The following is a 19,994-nucleotide window of genomic DNA, read 5'->3' as shown; positions in this document are numbered from 1 at the left end:
AGTGCCTTCCTGAACTCTGTGAGGCATTCTAGCAAATGGTCAAATCTGAGGAGGGGGGCTGTGAGAACCCCCAAATTTGCTGCCAAGTCAGACGGCAATGCAAGTAAGCTGGGGACCTGATCCTTGCTACTGGCATCTGAGGTGAGACCATCTCAGGGGACTGAGCCCTCAAACCTGTGGTGACAGACACTAACTCTGGGTAGGAGCATCAGAATTGAACTGGATGGTAGGACAGCCCAGTTGGTGTACGAGAACTGGAGAAGTGGATAGCATCTGGAGGGAATAAACCTCTCAGATATTCTTCATGTTTTATAAAAATCAGGTACCCCCATAAAAATCGGGTACCCCCTGAACAACCTTGAAATGCTTTATGAATCACACCAAGATTAAATTGCACTGTATTTGCTTCAGCAAATAATTATTTATGCTCCAGGTATAGTTTGTAAACTATATTTTCTTATTTTATCCCATTCCCAGAACAAGTGCAGAAAAAGCCTTGTGTATTAGTTCCACAGGGCTGCTGTAATGAATCACCCCTAGTTGGGTGGCTTAAATCAACAGAAATACGTGCTCTCAGAATTCTGGAGGCCAGAAGTACAAAATCAAGGTGTCAGGAGTCCCCAACTACCTACAGAGGCTCCGGGGAAGAATCCATTCTAGGCCTCTTAGCATCTGGTGGCAGGAGGCCCTCCTTGGCATTCTTTGGCTTGTGGCCACATAGTGCGTTTTCTGTTCTACACCTGTCCTCACACCACCTTCTCTCTGTATCTCTGTCTTCTCCTCGTCTGTCTCTTATAAGGAAACTTATCACTGGATTTAGGGCCTACCCAGACAACCTAGGGTGATGTCCTCATCTCAAAATTCTTCATTTAATTATACCTGCAAAGACCCTTTTTCGAAACAAGATAGCATTCACACATTCCAGGGATTAGGATGTGAACATATCTTTTTAGAGGTCACCATTCAACCCACTACACCTTCTCATTCCTGGCCTCCTCCACCTCTCCAAAAACAGAAATTCCCTTTTGAAAAGAAATACATAGCAAAATTAATCTTGGGGGAGAATTAAGTTTAATATGACATATCATACATTCTACAAACACAGAAAAAATTTTATTCCTTGTGCCTGAGAAAGCCAGCTGCAAGATACTACATCAGTTCAGTGATATTAAGTAGATATTTATAACATCTTGGTTCCTATAGACAGATGTTCCTTTGTAATCTAATCAGTCTTATAAGTTAAAAAGATTGAGCTGTACTGCCCAGTATGTTTTCAATATTGTTCAGAGTCATACGTTTATTGTTATGAGTTTCCTTACATGTGCCAAATTCTAATACAAAGAAAATATTTCTCTCTTTTTAAAAGGTCACATACATCTGTCTATTAGAGAATATAGTCTATTAATGCCTTTTTCATCACTGTTCTCTATGCACTTTATAGCTTTCATGTAACATACTGGAAATATTCACAAGTAAATGAATTGCTAAATTACATATTAAATCATGTCTCTTTGTTCAGACTGAGTAGTGATAATTTAAACACACACACCAAAAAATAAAACTATGTATATGAAGAATTTCTAAAAGGTACTAAAGATTTACAAATCACTCTTCTTTCAGCATAAATCACCAGAAATATAAATGATTATGGCTCTCATGGGAAATAATAAAAATATGCAGAAACATTTTACTCTTTATTTGTTTTATAAAAGAAAAATGTCCGAGAACTGTATAAACATAACTACAGAAAAATAAACAGAGTTCCCTCTAATTCTGACAGCTTGCTACGTCTCCTCTGACCCATAATAGTTCTAAAACTATGTCATAGTCTCAATTTGGCCCAAAGAAGGAGAACAACAGCTCTTTAGTTCATCTAAAGCAGTGTTTATTTTTTAATAAGCCAATAAGAGATACAGATTCATTAGTCATTTCTTCAGTAATGCAGAAAAAAATTCAGGTCAACGTGTCCTAGAAATATAATTTTTTTAAAGTATAGTTGCTTTACAATATTATATTTCAGGTGTAGAACATAGATTCAATATTTTTATAGATTATGCACCAAACTTATTAAAATATTATTGACTATATTCCTTGTGCTGTACCTTACATCCCTGTGACTTACTTATTTTATAATTGGTAGTTTGTACCTCTTAATCCCCTTCATCTATTTCACCCGTAACTCCACCCCCAACCCCTGGCAGCCACTAGTTTGTTTTCTGTATCTGTGAATCTGTCTCTGTTTTGTTATAGTTATTCATTTGTTTCATTTTTTAGATTCAACATGTAAGTGATAACATAGAGTATTTGTCATTTTCTGTCTGACTTATTTTACTTAGCATAATACTCTCTAGGTCCATCCATGTTACTGCAAATACAATTATGTTAATGAACGTGGAAGCTCTTACAGAAAATCTCTTTGCTTACAGGTTGTCCTTGCTGGGTAGCTATGCTTTCAGCAGGTAAAAATTAATAAATAAAGGTAGTCATATAAGTACAGACATAAAGTAACACATTGACAGTTAGCTGCTATAATTTAAGCCATGTCTAGATTGAGCTGTAAGTGGCTCATGGCAGAACTTGGGTAATTCACTTGGGTCACCTTCGTGAACCATTCACATGGTTGCAACATCGATTCTGGGGAGTTGGAACAAGTGAACCTCCTGATTCTGCTGCATCAGTGGTAACTGTCTGAGCACAGGCGTTTCCACACCCCTCATCATTCACATCACGTCAAACGCGGTACACCCAAGAGTATATGGGTCGCCTGCATCCTCTTACCTTCCTTTAGAGGAAGTAACATCTCCCAGTCGCCCAGGCTTTAACAGTTTGGGTTCATTTTTCCTTCTCCCTTCCCCTTCCTCCCTCACATGGAGCCCATCCTCAGCCTAGCTGGCTTCCAGGGGTCCCTGACATCAATGCCTCCATCACTCACCGACGGCCCTCTCACTTCACTCACTCCTGACAACAGCGTTAAATTATGTCACTCTACATGCTCGCTCTTTCCTTCTATACCAGTCATGAATGTCTTTCCCTATATTAATAATAAATAGCATACTGAGTACTTACATGAGGCACTGCTCTAAGCACTTTACATATATTAACTCATTTAATCTTGAGTAGGTTCTATAACTACTCTCCCATTTTACAGCTGAGGAAACTAAGGTACAGACAGTTTAAGCAAGTGGCCCAAGGTCATGCAGCTGATAAATGATGAAAGCAGGATTCAAACTAGGATTTTTTGGCTCCGGTGCCTCCTCTCAATTCTGAGGCCTTCCTGCCTCTCTGTCCTCCTCACCCCCATCCTAACTGTTCTTACTTCCAACACCCTGCAACCAACATGAACTACTAACCCAGTCAGGCCTGACTTCTCACTGCCCTGAAATGCACCGAACCCATTTCTGTCCCTATGTTTTCATACGGCTCTAAAAATGCCCTCCCTTCTGTTTTCTGCTTATTCAAATCCTACCTATTCTTCAAAGTCAAATCGAGTCCCACCTCCTCCAAGCAGGCTTCCCTGATTGCTTAAGGTTTTATTTCATTCCCTCCAGTGTTACATCAGTCATAGGGCACATGATGAAAATTTAGGACTCAATTTTACAACTTCTTTGTTTCCCCAATATAGTTATTTATTCAACAAAAGAAAAAATTTTAAGACCCTAAAAATTCCATTGAAAGTTTGGATATTGGTCTAGAGGCTGAGGGTCCAGCTGTGAACAAGATGTGCGAGGCTCTCATGAGGCCTACCTTTGGGGAAGGGGAACAAAAAAGACAGTAAATAAATTAACAAAATATCAGCTCTCCAGCAAAGAGTGTTTCAAACAGATAGAAAACAAGAGTGAGTTCAGCATAAAGAACAGAAAGAAGGATGGTGGGGCTGGGACCTAAGTGAGCTGGGGGGAAGTAGCACAAGATATTAATGACTTCTTTGATGATATCAGCAAAATTTTATATTATTCCCCCCCCACACATGACCTGGACTAATACTGAGCATGGTGGAAGAATTTTAATACTACCAAACCATTTACAGATGTAGATTAAGGCCGGACCATACAGCTACAGCAAAAGAAGAGAATGCAATTACCTATCTAATTGAGGATAAGGAGATAACTAACCTAAGTAATTGGACTCAAAAGAATTAGAGTAACTCCCTGGGTACACTGATAAAATAGGATAAAGAACTGGTAAATTCCTCCTCCACACCTTCTCAGACTATTAGTATATAAATAACAGAAGAACCATTATAGAAACATTCTAGTAGTAAGCTATGGTCAGATAGCTGCCAGTTACACATCTCTGGTAGAAAACCCACAACTCACCAATTCAATCAACTACCATGAGCAGAACATTTCTGAAATGACTCTGCCCTGCAAAAAGCTTCTACAGCCTGCAAAATAGCCTGCATCGAGATAGGCTCTTGTAGATATCTGGAACCATCCAAACTTTGAAGGGATTTTCTGGTTCACATAAAATAGGATTTTCTGGTTTACATTACAGACTTGCTCAACAATCTACATGTATGACTGTATACAGGAAACGACTGACCTGCTGGGGATCATCAGTTCACATGCAAGGGTGTTCATGTCTCGGCCTAATTAGAGAATACATTCAAGGGAAAACAAACGGATAGAGAATCTGATTGCTGAGTGAGAGAGTGGTGGGGACGGAGAGCAGAGAAAAACACACAGAAAGCAAAAGCTCCCTGCCCTATAGCAAACGCAACTCCTTAAAAATGGACTCTTTATGTCAGAAAGAGAAAGATAAATACCATATGATATCACTTATATGTGGAATCTAAAATATGACACAAATGAACCTACCTATGAAACAGAAACAGACTCACAGACATAGAGAACAGACTTGTGGTTGCCAAGGCGGAGGGAGGGTGAGAGAGGGATAGAGTGGGCATTTGGGGTTAGCAGATGCAAACTATTATATATAGGATGGATAAATAACAAGGTCCTACTGTATAGCACAAAGAACTATATTTAATATCCTGAGATAAACCATAATGGAAAAGAATATAAAAAAGTATATATATGTATAACTGAATCACTTTGCTGTACAGCAGAAATTAACAAAATGTTATAAATCTACTATACTTCAATTTTTAAAAATGGACTCTTTAACCCAGATGTTTCTCTACAGTTTAGGGTCTAGACTCTACACTATGCAGGAAAAATGTACTGAGTCTTCAATGAATGGAAAATACAAGAAGTCCTTGTACAATTCTAAGTTGGGAAAAATCAAATTCCTACATTGAGAGGGTGATCTTATTAAAACATTAGAATGGAGAGAGCGCTTGTGTAAGCAGAACGGTTCTCATGATCCCATCTACACTGAAGCACTGATAGCTTGACTCCTTCCCAAAGATTTCTCCGATTAAACTAGCATCTTATTCAACATCTCCTGGGCATTTGGACGTTCGATGTATATTCTACTACACCTTGCTTTGCAACTGTTCTCAAATGGTTAACCCTCCTACCTAGACAATCAGCTTCTTAAGAGGGGGAAAGTTTGATTTCATTCTACAATCATCCCTTGCTGGCTGCCCCTACCCTTGCCCTAAAATTTCCTAAAAGGGTACAAAGCTTTGCACATAGAGTTAGAAATCTACTATAAAGGAAACCTAACCTGAATTATCTAGGGACTGAATGATCTGATTCCTTCTGGCCATTTGACCATTGTACTGCACTTTAGTTTTTCCACATGTTGGACATACAGAATCAAATTTACTCAAGTACACCGCTAAATATCAATTTGTCATAGAAACCAATTTCACCAGACAAAAGCCAAGAAAAGCAGTTGTCCAAATAGCTCAGGGAAAACAGAAACAATTATCTGGTTTTACCTGAATTGCTTAGGTAGTAAAACAGGGCTTACAATGGAGATTTCAGGTTGGGGGCATCATTATAAAGTGCAAATGCATCCTCTGAAAGTAGATTTGCCATGTTCTTATAGAAAAATATTCAAGGAAAACCATCTCACCTTCAACATTGTAGTTTCTACTACTATATAACAATTACAGTACAGAGTACAAAAAAGTAAAATGAAATGCCCACAGTAACACAGCCAGCACAGTGCCAGTGTCAAGCTTGAGCCTCACTCTCCAGACTCAAGTTCAGCACCTGCCCACCATCTTTCTCTGAATTGTTTTCTTAACCTTCCATCTCTCCTCCTTTCTGAAACAGAAGTCCTACCACCAGCTGATAGAAAATTTCAAAATAACAATGAACAAATCCCGAAGCTAGCCAGCTGGACTCCCTAGCAGAGAAATGTTCGGGGGGTGACTTCTCAGAGACAAGGGCAGAGCCATCAAAGAAGTGATGCAACAACTCCCAACTCAAATGTTTTCTCCTCCTTCATGTTTTACAGTCTGCCCTCGGCATCTTGCTCTTCTCTGAACATACAGTAATTTTTAGCAAAGAGCGAGCTTGAGGAGAGAACAGCATGCTCTTACAGGAGCTGTCCTTCGTGAACAAAAGTGAGGCTACTCATCAAGAAGAAATGCACTTGGAATGTTTTTTTTCAATATAACTGTATTTCCCTTTACATAATAAGGGATGTGCTCCTGGGGTGGGGGGGGAAGGTCAACCAAATATTTGTAAAGAGCATTATATTTTCTCTGTTTGTTACATTACCACTGCAGAGCTCCCTTATCATCATTCTGGTTTAGCAGTGGAACTCCGCCCTCTATCCCCAAACCTGACAAGCAGTTCATTAATAAACAAAAATGTAAATGAAGTAAACTAGCTCCACTTTAAAGGAAATCTGTTACAAATCCTTCCTATGATTTCCTTTTTTGTGTATTGTGGTTAATGGTTCTTAACCTTTTTAAAAGTAGGGTGAACATGCAGTGGAAGGCGTAGGGCCACAGTGCATGTTAGATCGAGAGATATACACTTGACACTTGAAAAGCGCAGGGGTTAGGGGCCTCAACCCTCCACAGAGTTGAAAATCCGAGTATAACTTATGGTCAGCCCTCTATATCCGCAGTTCCACATCCTCGGATTCAAATGACCAAAGAGCGTGTAGTACTTTAGTATTTACTATTGAAAACTATCCGTGTATAAGTGGACCTGTACAGTTCAACCTCATGTTGCTCAAGAGTCAATTGTAATTCCTGGTGCAGGAAATGGCCTTGACACTATTCCAGGTTTCCACGCAGAGCTCTCTGGCCACTCTCAAGTTAGAATCCTGTCCTTGCCTTAAGGCACTAACTAAGCTAACTAACCTATGTCACTGTTACAGGAATTGAAAAATGTGTTCCCCAGTGGCTCTCTGCCTATCACAAGATTGAGAATTTAATTCGCGATGGTAAATGTTACCTGCAAGAGATAAACTTTTCAATGAATTATTACCTGGGTTCATTCAAAGCTCTAGGACTAGAATCCCACATATTGTAGCACCGTTTCTTAAAATATTCCATTTGTGTGGTCACCGACAGCCGAAGAGGAATAACAAACTTGGCCAATTAAATGAGCAGATTTCCATATCTGATCCCATACGTGAACATCAAAATAAACTTTAAATAAATGAAAAAGGCTTAAATTTTAAACTACATCTTCCAGGAGGTCTGGGTTAAGGGAAGTGACAGACCCAAGGTCACAAAGTCATTGACAGGGCATCCATGCCCGCCTAGGAAAATACTGCAGCATCAGAGTGCTGTTCCCATTTGCTGGCTAGGATGGAATGTGGCATCTGATTGATCTCAACTGGATGAGATATGAGTTCTTTATCCAAAAGACACCAAAATAGGTCAGCAGATATTACTCAAAACAGATCCAGACTCGTAAATCAGTAGACACTAGCTGGGTCAAAGAGAACGGTTGAGTTTTGGAATAAGTCACTCGATACAAAGCCTGGCTGACTGCGTAAATCTGTAAAAGACTTCCCCTGCCAATCAACAAAATGAAGAGGTGTAAACAAAACTTTCAATATTTTTTTATTTTTTAAATGAAAAATATACGAACAGATCACTGCTAATATTAAAGCTCTGTCACACATATTCTAAAGCGTCCTCAATACTGCAGGTTCTCAGAGAAATCGTACAAGCAGCCCAGCGGGTCTTAAGCATCAAGACAGACTCGGATGAATTTTTAGAGCCCTGTTTGCAGTTCTTCCCAACGCACTAGCACCCCCCTCCCCCCAAAAAAGTCCTGAATTGTTCTCCTGCACTTTTCCAGGTGCAGCCTCTGGGTTCCGAGGGGCTGGGGGCGAGGCCTGCGGGAGCGACTGCGGGACAAGGGGGTGCGGACGCCGGCCACGAGTAGGAACCCTCTCTCCCAGGAGGGTTCCAGGTCTACGCGCTGCAGGGGAGCCCCGCCGCCAGGACTCCCGCGCTCCCTCCGCAGGATCGCTCTGCAGGCTCGCCTCGTCCCGGCGCGACCGCCCCCCGCAGAGGGGGGACATGCCCTGCTTTCGGTCTTTCCAAAACCGGACAGTCTGCACCTGTCCCGAAAATGGGGACGGGGAGAGGGGGCTGCTCTCCCGCCCTGCCCGAGGTCCCTGCATCCTTCCTTCTCGCCGCCTCTCTCCTGGCCTCTCCCGAAGAGGCGGCCCGCCCTGCAGAGCTCCCCACAGCCCCCGAGTCGCCGTCACCGCGCCCCCAGCCGCCCGCCGCGCTCACCTTGGCCCGCGCCCGCGCTGGTGGCGGTGGAGTTCCCGCAGCCCATCGCGCCGCCGTCCAGGGAAGCCGCGCTCGGAAGCTGGCAGCCGCAGATCCTGGGGGCGGAGACGGAGGCGGAGGGCGTCGCGCCCCTAGCGGGAGGCCGGCAGGAAACACACTGGGCGGAGGGGCGCGCGGGGACAGCCCCCTCCAGCTACCGACGGGCGCAAACCTGGGCGCCGCAGGCTTGGGCGGGCCGGGACGGAAACCACCGGGCAACCCTCGCCCCCGCCGCGCCCGGCTCTGGGACCCAGCAGGACCCACCCGTCACCTGGGCAACCGCGGCGCCGGCCAATCCGCAGCCTCCTGCGGGCTCCCCGGCTGGGCATTGGTCGTCGTTAAGAGGGGGCGGGAGTTTAAAGTAGGTTGGGGCGAGGGCGGGGCCGAGGGGCGTTGCCGGTGCAGGCTGGAGGGTGAGGCTGGACGGCAGAGGATGCCCACCTGCTTGCCTTCCACATCCTCTTTGCCTTTTCTTCCTTTTCGCCACTTCCCCACCCTGCTCCAGGATGTGGGGAGGAGAGGAAGTGTCAGGAAACAGCTGTTTTGAGCACGGTGGGCGCCCAAAATATGTTACAGACTGAAGCCAACACTGAAATCCATTTCTGCTCTAACAGAAAACCAATGCAACTCTGTTCCCCCATCCACAGTTGCAACATAAGTCTTCCCCATGTTGGTCATATTAACCTACTCGACTTTAAAATGGATATCTGCCACAATTGTGATGATCTGGATCCAGAACCTTGAGCCAGGAGATAGGTGGGCCCCAGGCTGAGCAGCTGGAATCTGTCCCCTGTGGACAGATACTCCAAGATAAAGATAATGGCAGGAGCAAAGATGAGCTGAGTCCTGCTTGGATAGAAGATAAAGAGACCACATATTTCTCTTTTTTTTTTTGAATTTTATTTTATATATTTTTTTATACAGCAGGTTCTTATTAGTTATCCATTTTATACATATTAGTGTATATATGTCAATCCCAATCTCCCAATTCATCACACCACCACCCCCACCCCCCGCCGCTTTCCCCCCTTGGTGTCCATACGTTTGTTCTCTACATTTGTGTCTCAATTTCTGCCCTGCAAACCGGTTCATCTGTACCATTTTTCTAGGTTCCATATATATGCATTAATATACGATATTTGTTTTTCTCTTTCTCACTTACCTCACTCTGTATGACAGTCCCTAGATCCATCCACGTCTCAGCAAATGACCCAATTTCGTTCCTTTTTATGGCTGAGTCATATTCCATTGAATATATATATACCACCACTTCTTTATCCATTCGTCTGTCGATGGGCATTTAGGTTGCTTCCATGACCTGGCTATTGTAAATAGTGCTGCAATGAACATTGGGGTGCATGTGTCTTTTTGAATTATGGTTTTCTCTGAGTATATGCCCAGTAGTGGGATTCCTGGATCATATGGTAATTCTATTTTTAGTTTTTTAAGAAACCTCCATACTGTTCTCTGTAGTGGCTGTATCAGTTTACATTCCCACCAACAGTGCAAGAGGGTTCCTTTTTCTCCACACCCTCTCCAGCATTTGTTGTTTGTAGATTTTCTGATGAAGCCCATTCTAACTGGTGTGAGGTGATACCTCATTGTAGTTTTGATTTGCATTTCTCTAATAATTAGTGATGCTGAGCAGCTTTTCATGTGCTTCTTGGCCATCTGTGTATCTTCTTTGGAGAAATGTCTATTTAGGTCTTCTTCCCATTGTTGGATTGGGTTGTTTTTTCTTTTAATATTAAGCTGCATGAGCTGTTTATATATTTTGGAGATTAATCCTTTGTCCGTTGATTCGTTTGCAAATGTTTTCTCCCATTCTGAGGGTTGTCTTTTCGTCTTGTTTATGGTTTCCTTTGCTGTGCAAAAGATTTTAAGTTTCCTTAGGTCTCATTTGTTTATTTTTGTTTTTATTTCCATTACTCTAGGAGGTGGATCAAAAAAGATCTTGCTGTGATTTACGTCAAAGAGTGTTTTTCCTATGTTTTCCTCTAAGAGTTTTATAGTGTCCAGTCTTACATTTAGGTCTCTAATCCATTTTGAATTTATTTTTGTGTATGGTGTTAGGAAGTGTTCTACTTTCATTCTTTTACATGTAGCTGTCCAGTTTTCCCAGCACCACTTATTGAAGAGAATGTCTTTTCTCCATTGTATATCCTTGCCTACTCTGTCACAGATTAGTTGACGATAGGCGCATGGGTTTATCTCTGGGCTTTCTATCTTGTTCCATTGATCTATCTTTCTGTTTTTGTGTCAGTACCATATTGTCTTGATTACTGTAGCTTTGTAGTATAGTCTGAAGTCAGGGAGTCTGATTCCTCCAGCTCCATTTTTTTCCCTCAAGACTGCTTTGGCTATTCGAGGTCTTTTGTGTCTCCATACAAATTTTAAGATTTTTTTGTTCTAGTTCTGTAAAAAATGCCATTGGTAATTTGATAGAGATTGCATTGAATCTGTAGATTGCTTTGGGTAGTATAGTCATTTCCACAATATTGATTCTTCCAATCCAAGAACATGGTATATCTCTCCATATGTTTGTATCATCTTTAATTTCTTTCATCAGTGTCTTATAGTTTTCAGCATACAGGTCTTTTGTCTCTCTAGGTAGGTATATTCCTAGGTATTTTATTCTTTTTGTTGCAGTGGTAAATGGGAGTGTTTCCTTAATTTCTCTTTCAGATTTTTCATCATGAGTGTATAGGAATGCAAGAGATTTCTGTGCATTAATTTTGTATCCTGCTACTTTACCAAATTCATTGATTAGCTCTAGCGGTTTTCTGGTAGAGTCTTTAGGAATCTCTATTTATAGTATCATGTCATCTGCAAACAGTGACAGTTTTACTTCTTATTTTCCAAGTTGTATTCTTTTATATCTTTTTCTTCTCTGATTGCTGTGACTAGGACTTCCAAAACTATGTTGATAATAGTGGTGAGAGTGGACATCCTTGTCTTGTTCCTGATCTTACAGGAAATGCTTTCAGTTTTTCACCATTGAGAATGATGTTTGCTGTGGGTTTCTCGTATATGGCCTTTATTATGTTGAGTTAGGTTCCCTCTGTGCCCACTTTCTGGAGAGTTTTTATCATAAATGGGTGTTGAATTTTGTCAAAAGCTTTTTCTGCATCTATTAAGATGATCATATGGTTTTTCTCCTTCAATTTGTTAATATGGTATATCACATTGATTGATTTGCATATATTGAAGAACCCTTGCATCCTGGGATAAATCCCACTTGATCATGGTGTATGATCCTTTTAATGTGTATCTGCATTCTGTTTGCTAGTATTGTGTTGAGGATTTTTGCATCTATATTCATCAGTGATATTGGTCTGTAATTTTCTTTGTTTGTAGTATCTTTGTCTGGTTTTGGTATCAGGGTGATGGTGACCTCATAGAATGAGTTTGGGAGTGTTCCTTCCTCTGCAATTTTTTCGGACAGTTTGAGAAGGATGGGTGTTAGCTCTTCTCTAAATGTTTGATGGAATTCACCTGTGAAGCCATCTGGTCCTGGACTTTTGTTTGTTGGGAGATTTTTAATCACAGTTTCAATTTCATTTCTTGTGATTGGTCTGTTCATATTTTCTATTTCTTCCTGGTTCAGTCTTGGAAGGTTGTACCTCCCCTAAGAATTTGTCCATTTCTTCCAGGTTGTCCATTTTATTGGCATAGAGTTGCTTGTAGTAGTCTCTTAGGATGCTTTGTATTTCTGCAGTGTCTGTTGTAACTTCTCCTTTTTCATTTCTAATTTTATTGATTTGAGTACTCTCCCTCTTTTTCTTGATGGGTCTGGCTAATGGCTTATCAATTTTGTTTATCTTCTCAAAGAACCAGCTTTTAGTTTTATTGATCTTTGCTATTGTTTTCTTTGTTTCTATTTCATTTATTTCTGCTCTGGCCTTTATGATTTCTATCCTTCTGCTAACTTTGGGTTTTGTTTGTTCTTTCTCTAGTTTCTTTAGGTGTAATGTTCAGTTGTTTATTTGAGATTTTTCTTGTTTCTTGAGGTAGGCTTGTACTGCTATAAAATTCCCTCTTAGAACTGCTTTTGCTGCATCCCATAGGTTTTGGATCATCGTGTTTTTGTTGTCATTTGTCTCTAGGTATTTTTTGATTTCCTCTTTGATTTCTTCAGTGATCTCTTGGTTATTTAGTAATGTATTGTTTAGCCTCCATGTGTTCGTGTTTTTTACGGTTTTTTCCCTGTAATTTATTTCTAATCTCATAGCGTTGTGGTCAGAAAAGATGCTTGATAAGATTTCAATATTCTTAAATTTACTGAGGCTTGATTTGTGACCCAAGATGTGATCTATCCTGGAGAACGTTCCATGTGCACTTGAGAAGAAAGGGTAATCTGCTGTTTTTGGATGGAATGTCCTATAAATATCAATTAAATCTATCTGGTCTATTGTGTCATTTAAAGCTTGTGTTTCCTTATTAGTTTTCTGTTTGGATGATCTGTCCATTGGTGTAAGTAAGGTGTTAAAGTCCCCCACTATTATTGTGTTACTGATGATTTCCTCTTTTATAGCTGTTAGCAGTTGCCTTATGTATTGAGGTGCTTCTATGTTGGGTGCATATATGTTCATAATTGTTATATCTTCTTGTTGGGTTGATCCCTTGATCATTATGTAGTGTCCTTCCTTGTCTCTTGTAATATTTTTTATTTTAAAGTCTATTTTATCTGATATGAGTATTGCTACTCCAGCTTTCTTTTGATATCCATTTGCATGGAATATCTTTTTCCATCCCCTCACTTTCAGTCTGTTTGTGTCCCTAGGTCTGAAGTGGGTCTCTTGCAGACAGCATATATATGGGTCTTGCTTTTGTATCCATTCAGCGAGCCTGTGTCTTTTGGTTGGAACATTTAATTCATTCATGGTTAAGGTAATTAATGATATATATGTTTCTATTACCATTTTCTTAATTGTTTTGGGTTTGTTTTTGTAGGTCCTTTTCTTCTCTTGTGTTTCCCACTTAGAGAAGTTCCTTTAGTATTTGTTGTAGAGCTGGTTTGGTGGTGCTGAATTCTCTTAGCTTTTGCTTGTCTCTGAAGCTTTTGATTTCTCCATTGAATCTGAATGAGATTCTTGCTGGGTAATCTTGGTTGTAGTTTCTTCCCTTTCATCACTTTAAATATGTCATGCCACTCCCTTCTAGTTTGCAGAGTTTCTTCTGAGAAATCAGCTGTCAGCCTTCTGGGAGTTCCCTTGTATGTTATTTGTTGTTTTTCCCTGCTGCTTTCAATAATTTTTCTTTGTCTTTAATTTTTGCCAATTTGATTACTATGTGTCTAGGCATGTTTCTCCTTGCGTTTATCCTGTATGGGACTCTCTGTGCTTCCTGGACTTGGGTGGCTATTTCCTTTCCCATATTAGGGAAGTTTTCAGCTATAATCTCTTCAAATATTTTCTCGGGTCCTTTCTCTCTCTCTTCTCCTTCTGGGACCCATGTAATGCGAATGCTGTTGCATTTAATGTTGTCCCAGAGGTCTCTTAGGCTGTCTTCATTTCTTTTCATTCTTTTTTCTTTATTCTGTTCTGTAGCAGTGAATTCCACCATTCTTTCTTCCAGGTCACTTATCCGTTCTTCTGCCTCAGTTATTCTGCTATTGATTCCTTCTAGTGTAGTTTTCAATTCAGTTATTGTATTGCTCATTTCTGTTTGTTTGTTCTTTAATTCTTCTAGGTCTTTTTAAAACATTTCTTGCATCTTCTCAATTTCTGTCTCCATTCTTTTTCTGAGGTCCTGGATCATCTTCACTATCATTATTCTGAATTCTTTTTCTGGAAGCTTTCCTATCTCCACTTCATTTAGTTGTTTTTCTGGGGTTTTATCTTGTTCCTTTATCTGGTACATAGCCCTCTGCCTTTTCATCTTGTCTATCTTTCTGTGAATGTGGTTTTTGTTCCACAGGCTGCAGGATTGTAATTCTTCTTGCTTCTGCTGTCTGCCGTCTATTTCTCATTCTTGAGGTTGAGGAGACCTCCTAAACTACACACAGCAAAAGGTTTCCTCAGAGGTCAGAGAAGAGAGGGGGCACTAGACCATAGTATGCTCTGTCAACTACACTTTCTCTGAGCCCACCCATGTGTGTCTATGCACATGTACTTTTTTCCTCCTAATAAATGCTTTACTTGTTTCACTACTTTCCATCTCTTGGTTGAAATTCCTTTCTCCAAAGCAGACGATCCAGGGCCTTGTCACTAGCCACTGGCCCTCATGGTCTAGTGGCTAGGATTTGGGGCTCTCACTGCCATGGCCTGGCTTCAGTCTCTGGTCAGGGAACTGAGATCCTGTTTCAAGCCACTGCAGGCCAAGTCCACCCGAGATCAACCTGAACTCTGATTTAATGACAGAACTGTGAATTTATGTGGCATCTTTCAACCTAATAGTTGGGCAAGTATTACTGGAGTCAGACTGTCTGAGTTAAAATCCCTGCTCTGCCGCTTAATAGCTGTGTTACTTCAGCAAAATTACTTAACTCACAACTTATCGGTTGTTTTACCTGTAAAACGGCACTAATAATTCTGATACATGCAAAGCACCTAACACAGTGCTTGACCCTAAATAAATGCCAGCTCTTCTTTTTTTAAACCTATTAGAAATGAGCACTATTTCCCTGAAAGTAAGGACTATCTGGTTTATCAAAATGTCCTCCTGGCTCATAGGACAGACTCAATAGATGTTGTGTGAGATGAATTCAAGCCAGGAATTAAATCTCCATTTTAAATCCATTTAATATTTATAGAGACTATAGCCTGGGCCAAGACCTTTGTTAAAATTAAGTTCCAGGGATACTAACATGTGGGAGAAGGTCTAACCAGGCAGACAGATTATAAACAAATTAATTACAATATAGCAGGGATGCTAACAGAGGAATACAGGGAACCCACGGGATGCTGGGATACTGGTACAAAGACTTTCCTAAAGGCATACAGCTGTGTTTAGATGAAACCTTGAACTAGAACCAAGGCCCTGGTGGATGGTTGAACATGATCTTTGGGACAATGGTGAGGAGTGGGTAGTCCTATCATTCAGGATACAAAAGATACACCATGCTCCGTTTGAAAATTAGGTATAGCTGGGCTCATGCTGAGATGGTAATTAACTCTTGGGCAAATAGGGCATTTTTGAGTTGTCTGCCGTCTTAGAAGCGCTGCTTCTCTACCTTGGCCTCCACCATCTTGGTTCAGCGGCTACCCCCTTACAAATACAGAATTGGTGAGGGAGAAAGGGGAATTATCAAACAGCCAAAAGAAACACTCTTGCTTATTTCTTCACTGTATGACACTGGAGCCCTAGAACACTCATAAGAAAGAGAAAAACAGACCCTGACATCCAGAAAATGGTCTGACATTCACAGCTAGGTCTTCGTGTTCTCCTATTAAAGATAATTGCACAGAACACCAATATCAGAGATGGTGGCTCAATAACTCTGAGGAAGTAGACCAAAAGTAAGACCACTCAGTTATCTTGTCTGAATATGACAAAAACAAAGTCACTGGCAAACCAAAAAACACCACCCAATTCTGACTAATACAAATGATTGCTACTTTTTTTTTTTACCAGTTATAATTTTAGCACTATTCCAGTCTTCCTGCCTTGTAAGTGAGATTCATTAAGGATATCCTGTCATAGAACTGTCCATGCTTCCCGACAACAACCAATCCAGAAATAAAAGTGCTGCTGCCTTAAATCCCAACCAAAATCACCTAACTTGAACCCAGATGTTTTAAGTCCTTTTCTAACACTCTGTTACTGAGATGCTTCATGGTTCCCCATGGTGTGCATTCTCTGTCACTATGATGAGCAATAAACCCAACTTGTTCAACTACCAGGATGTTCCTGGAATTCTTTGACTGGAGGACATTGGCCCTTGTAAATCATACGTATTCTGCCTTATAAGCTTATAGAGTGTGCTATCTGCCTATTCTTTGGACAAACACTATTGTGTGTCTCATTTGTGCCAGCCACTCTTCTAAATGCTTGACATACAGCAGTGAACAAGGCATAGAGGAAAAATCTAATGCAAGGAGACAGATCAAAATCAAAAAAAAAAATAATTTCAGATACTATAAGTGCAATGGGAAAAAAAATAAAGCAGCATACTGGACTAGGTTCCTAAGAGGGAGGTCTGTGTTAGGTTGGATGGTCAAGGAAGGCCCCTCTGAGGAAGGGCTATTTTAGCTGAGGTCTGATTGATGAGAAGAAATTAGACATGTGAAGACCAAAGAAAGAGCATTCCAGGTAGAAGGAATGTGACGTGCAAGAGTCCTGAGGCAGGAACAAGCTGGGTATGTTTCATAAATGAAAAAAAGGCCAGGATGGCTAAGCTAGAGCAGAAATGGAGGGGGTTCACTGAAGAAGTAGGCCAAATTGCACTGGGTAGGATGGGCTTTGGAAGAAGTTAAGATTTTATTCGAAGGGTAATGCAAAATCATTTGATGATAAGTTCCTAATAAAATGTCAGGCATACAGTAAGTGCCCCATGTTAGTCAGTCCTCTCCCTAACATGGAGTGAAAGAATAAGTCTAGTGTCTCCTTTTTCCTTTTTAAGAACTTATTTTATTTCATGGACAATGGCTAACTGCATTTGGATGTTTTCGAAAAACAATGAATCAAAAGAAAATCATTAATGCATGCCTCATTTCCTGACTGGGCAATTTTAGCTTCTCTCTCTGTGCCAGTTTTAAATCACACCATTTAGCTGTTGTTTTCATTCTTCAAACAAGAACTGATGTGGTGTGAAAGAGAGAGAAAAAGCATGTGACTGAAAAGGATCCGACAAGAAAGAGTAAACAAGGTGCAGGAGAACATGGAGCTCAGTCACTCTCAGTTTTCACGGTTCGTCTTCTGTAAAGGACTCTCCACAAAAAGTTGGACAACCTGAGTTTTATTTTTGTTTTTCTATTTTTCCCTGTTGACAGGTTGCAAGACAGCTGCCTCAGCTCTGAGTAGCTCAACCACACATGACAATACTCAGCAACAAAGAGGGAGCTTTCCCCCCTTCATATTCCTTTCTAAATCCAGGAGGCACCCAGAGAACTTCCTCTCCCATTTCATTGGCCAGGATCAGATCACATGCCCCTTCCTGATCCAGCCACTGGGAAGGTAAATAGGACACTTATAATTGGCTCTGGTAAGTTACAGTTGGCCCCGGTCATGACAGGAAGTGTAGGATAGACACCTGCACAAAATTGGGGCTCTGCTGGCAAAAAAAAAAAGGAGGAATAATTAATCGCTGCTTAAATCAGTAGTTGTGATAGATATTACAAATGTGCCCCAATATCTAGTTGTCTTCTGGATTAGGTGTCCCACCCCCCTTGAAGATGGGCACAGACATGTTATTAGATTTAGCCAATGAAATACGAGTAAAAGTAAAATGTGACTTAGAGGCTCCATGAGTTCTGGTCTCCTGGGAGTTAGGAGTTAGCAGAGCAAGAGATTTATTACAGGAAACACCTGAAAGATACAGGGAGGAGGGATCAGAAGGAGGCAGGGAAAGCCTTTCAGGCTGCATTGCAGGTCTGTCACCCACAGGGAGACTAAGAAGAGAGGTCTATAAGGAGGACTGGGTAGGAAGAAGCTCAGACTGTGGTGCAGCTTTGAGAAAGTCTTAGCCAAGGCAGCAGAACTTCAAGTGCAGGTTGCCTGTAAGGGTGGTTCCATGCTGGGCAGAGATGGCCAGGCCCTAGTATCCCAGCCAGGCTGCAAGCTGCCCAGAGAGATCTTGACCTCAGCTTTACTACAGCAGCAGATCCCAAAGATGCCAATAGCTGGAGACTGTCAGCCAGCTTCACCCCTCACAGCTGGTTCTCTCTTGAAGGGAAATCTGAGCAGCACAGCTCCAAGCCTGCCGCACGTGCCGTGTATGAATCTTGATTGCAAGTGCTAGATTCTCCAGCTGTGAGGACCCTAGAGGCACATGTGGAGGAGTTTCATCCTCCAACAGCCTGGAACCCTAAGTCGCTGCATCAGGCAGGTTCCCACCCAAACCCCCACGGGACCTGCAGCATGAGCAAGAAAGACACTTCTGCTGTGTTTAAGCCGCTGAGATGTTAAGGTTATCATAATATACCAATAGGTATATCATAACATACCATATCATATCAAAACAGAGCATAGCATTTCATAATGTATCATAACACAGATATAGCAATGAAACCTGTGTTTGGTACAATATACATTTTCAAATGTATGAGCATAAAATTGACCACAGTATTTTTCTTGGATTTTGATCTCTTTTATATCCATGGGTGTGCTCTCTTTTGCTGTCCCACCGTGTTTATTTGCACTTTCTTTTCTTTCTTGATTAGTCTTGCTATAGATTTGTCCATTTTATTGGAGCTTCAGAGTCCACTTTTAATTTTTTTACCATCTCTTTTTTTGTTTTGTTTTCATTTATTTCCAGCCTTTATCTTTATTATTTTCTTCTTTCTAATCTCTGAGTTTACTTTGTTATTTTTACAACTTCTTGAGTTAATCACCAAACTCATTTAAATAGTTCTTCTAAATATTGCTTATGCTGCATCCCAAACGTTTTGATATTTCATATTTTCACCACTGTTCAGTTGTATTTTGTAACTTCCATTACCTATTAATCCATGAATCATTGAGAACATTTTTGTTTCCAAATGAATTTCTTTTTAAAATGCGTTAATATTTTTACTACTGATTTTAATTTGTCTTGGAAAGAATTATCACTATGAAAATGATGGTTTGAAATATACTGGGACTTCCCTTTTCATTCTCCATGTTTAATATTTGGACATTTTCAAAACATTTTCATATGGCATGTGCTGCTTATTCAGCCCATAAGTGACATTTTTTAACAGACAACATTGAATGTATGTATCTCGCATCTCTCTGATTAAACCGTTAGCTCCTTGAGGACAGAGATGTGTCTTCCATTTTTTATTTCCTTTAGCGCACTATGAGAGCAGGTAAAATGTCTTTGTGTGAGTGTAAATGGACAGGGGTGAGGGAGAGAGAAAGAGAATCATTCACTGTAAAAACATTTTTAGCCCAAATGCCGTTATTCATCTAGGACTGGTTTTTCCAGAGAACTTACATCATTGTTCTGAAAACAATAATGAATTTTTGAGCACTGACTGTGGGTCAGGCACAATGATAACTACATTGCATGAATTAGCTCATTTAATCCTCAAGGGGATTAAATTAAAATCCTAAGGAGTTGATTCTGTTGGGTGGTTCACAGACTTAATAGGAAGATTGAACAGACCTGGGAAGCAGTCAGAAGGCAAGGGAGACTGAGCAATGGGGACACTGCAGCCACGGTGCGCTGTGCCTGTCCACAAGTGCC

At 40.8% G+C, this 19,994-nt stretch overlaps 1 protein-coding gene across 2 annotated transcripts in view; it reads right to left on the bottom strand.

The window, feature by feature from the left end:
* LOC309830076 (overexpressed in colon carcinoma 1 protein) overlaps window positions 1–8,897 on the bottom strand; it is a 51,937-nt gene extending 43,040 nt beyond the window's left edge. For both annotated transcript variants that reach the window (XM_082666388.1, XM_082666387.1), the window contains exon 1: window positions 8,627–8,897. In XM_082666388.1, the coding sequence (XP_082522514.1) occupies window positions 8,627–8,672 (46 nt within the window). In that variant the 5' untranslated portion in view covers window positions 8,673–8,897. The remainder of the gene's footprint in view (window positions 1–8,626) is intronic.
* Between the last annotated feature and the right edge of the window lie 11,097 nt (window positions 8,898–19,994).

Source organism: Grampus griseus (assembly GCF_964374135.1).
Source record: "Grampus griseus genome assembly, chromosome: 11".
Classification (NCBI taxonomy): domain Eukaryota; kingdom Metazoa; phylum Chordata; class Mammalia; order Artiodactyla; family Delphinidae; genus Grampus; species Grampus griseus.
The sequence above is the reverse complement of the archived record's forward strand: the minus strand, read 5'-3'. Positions and strand labels throughout refer to the sequence as shown.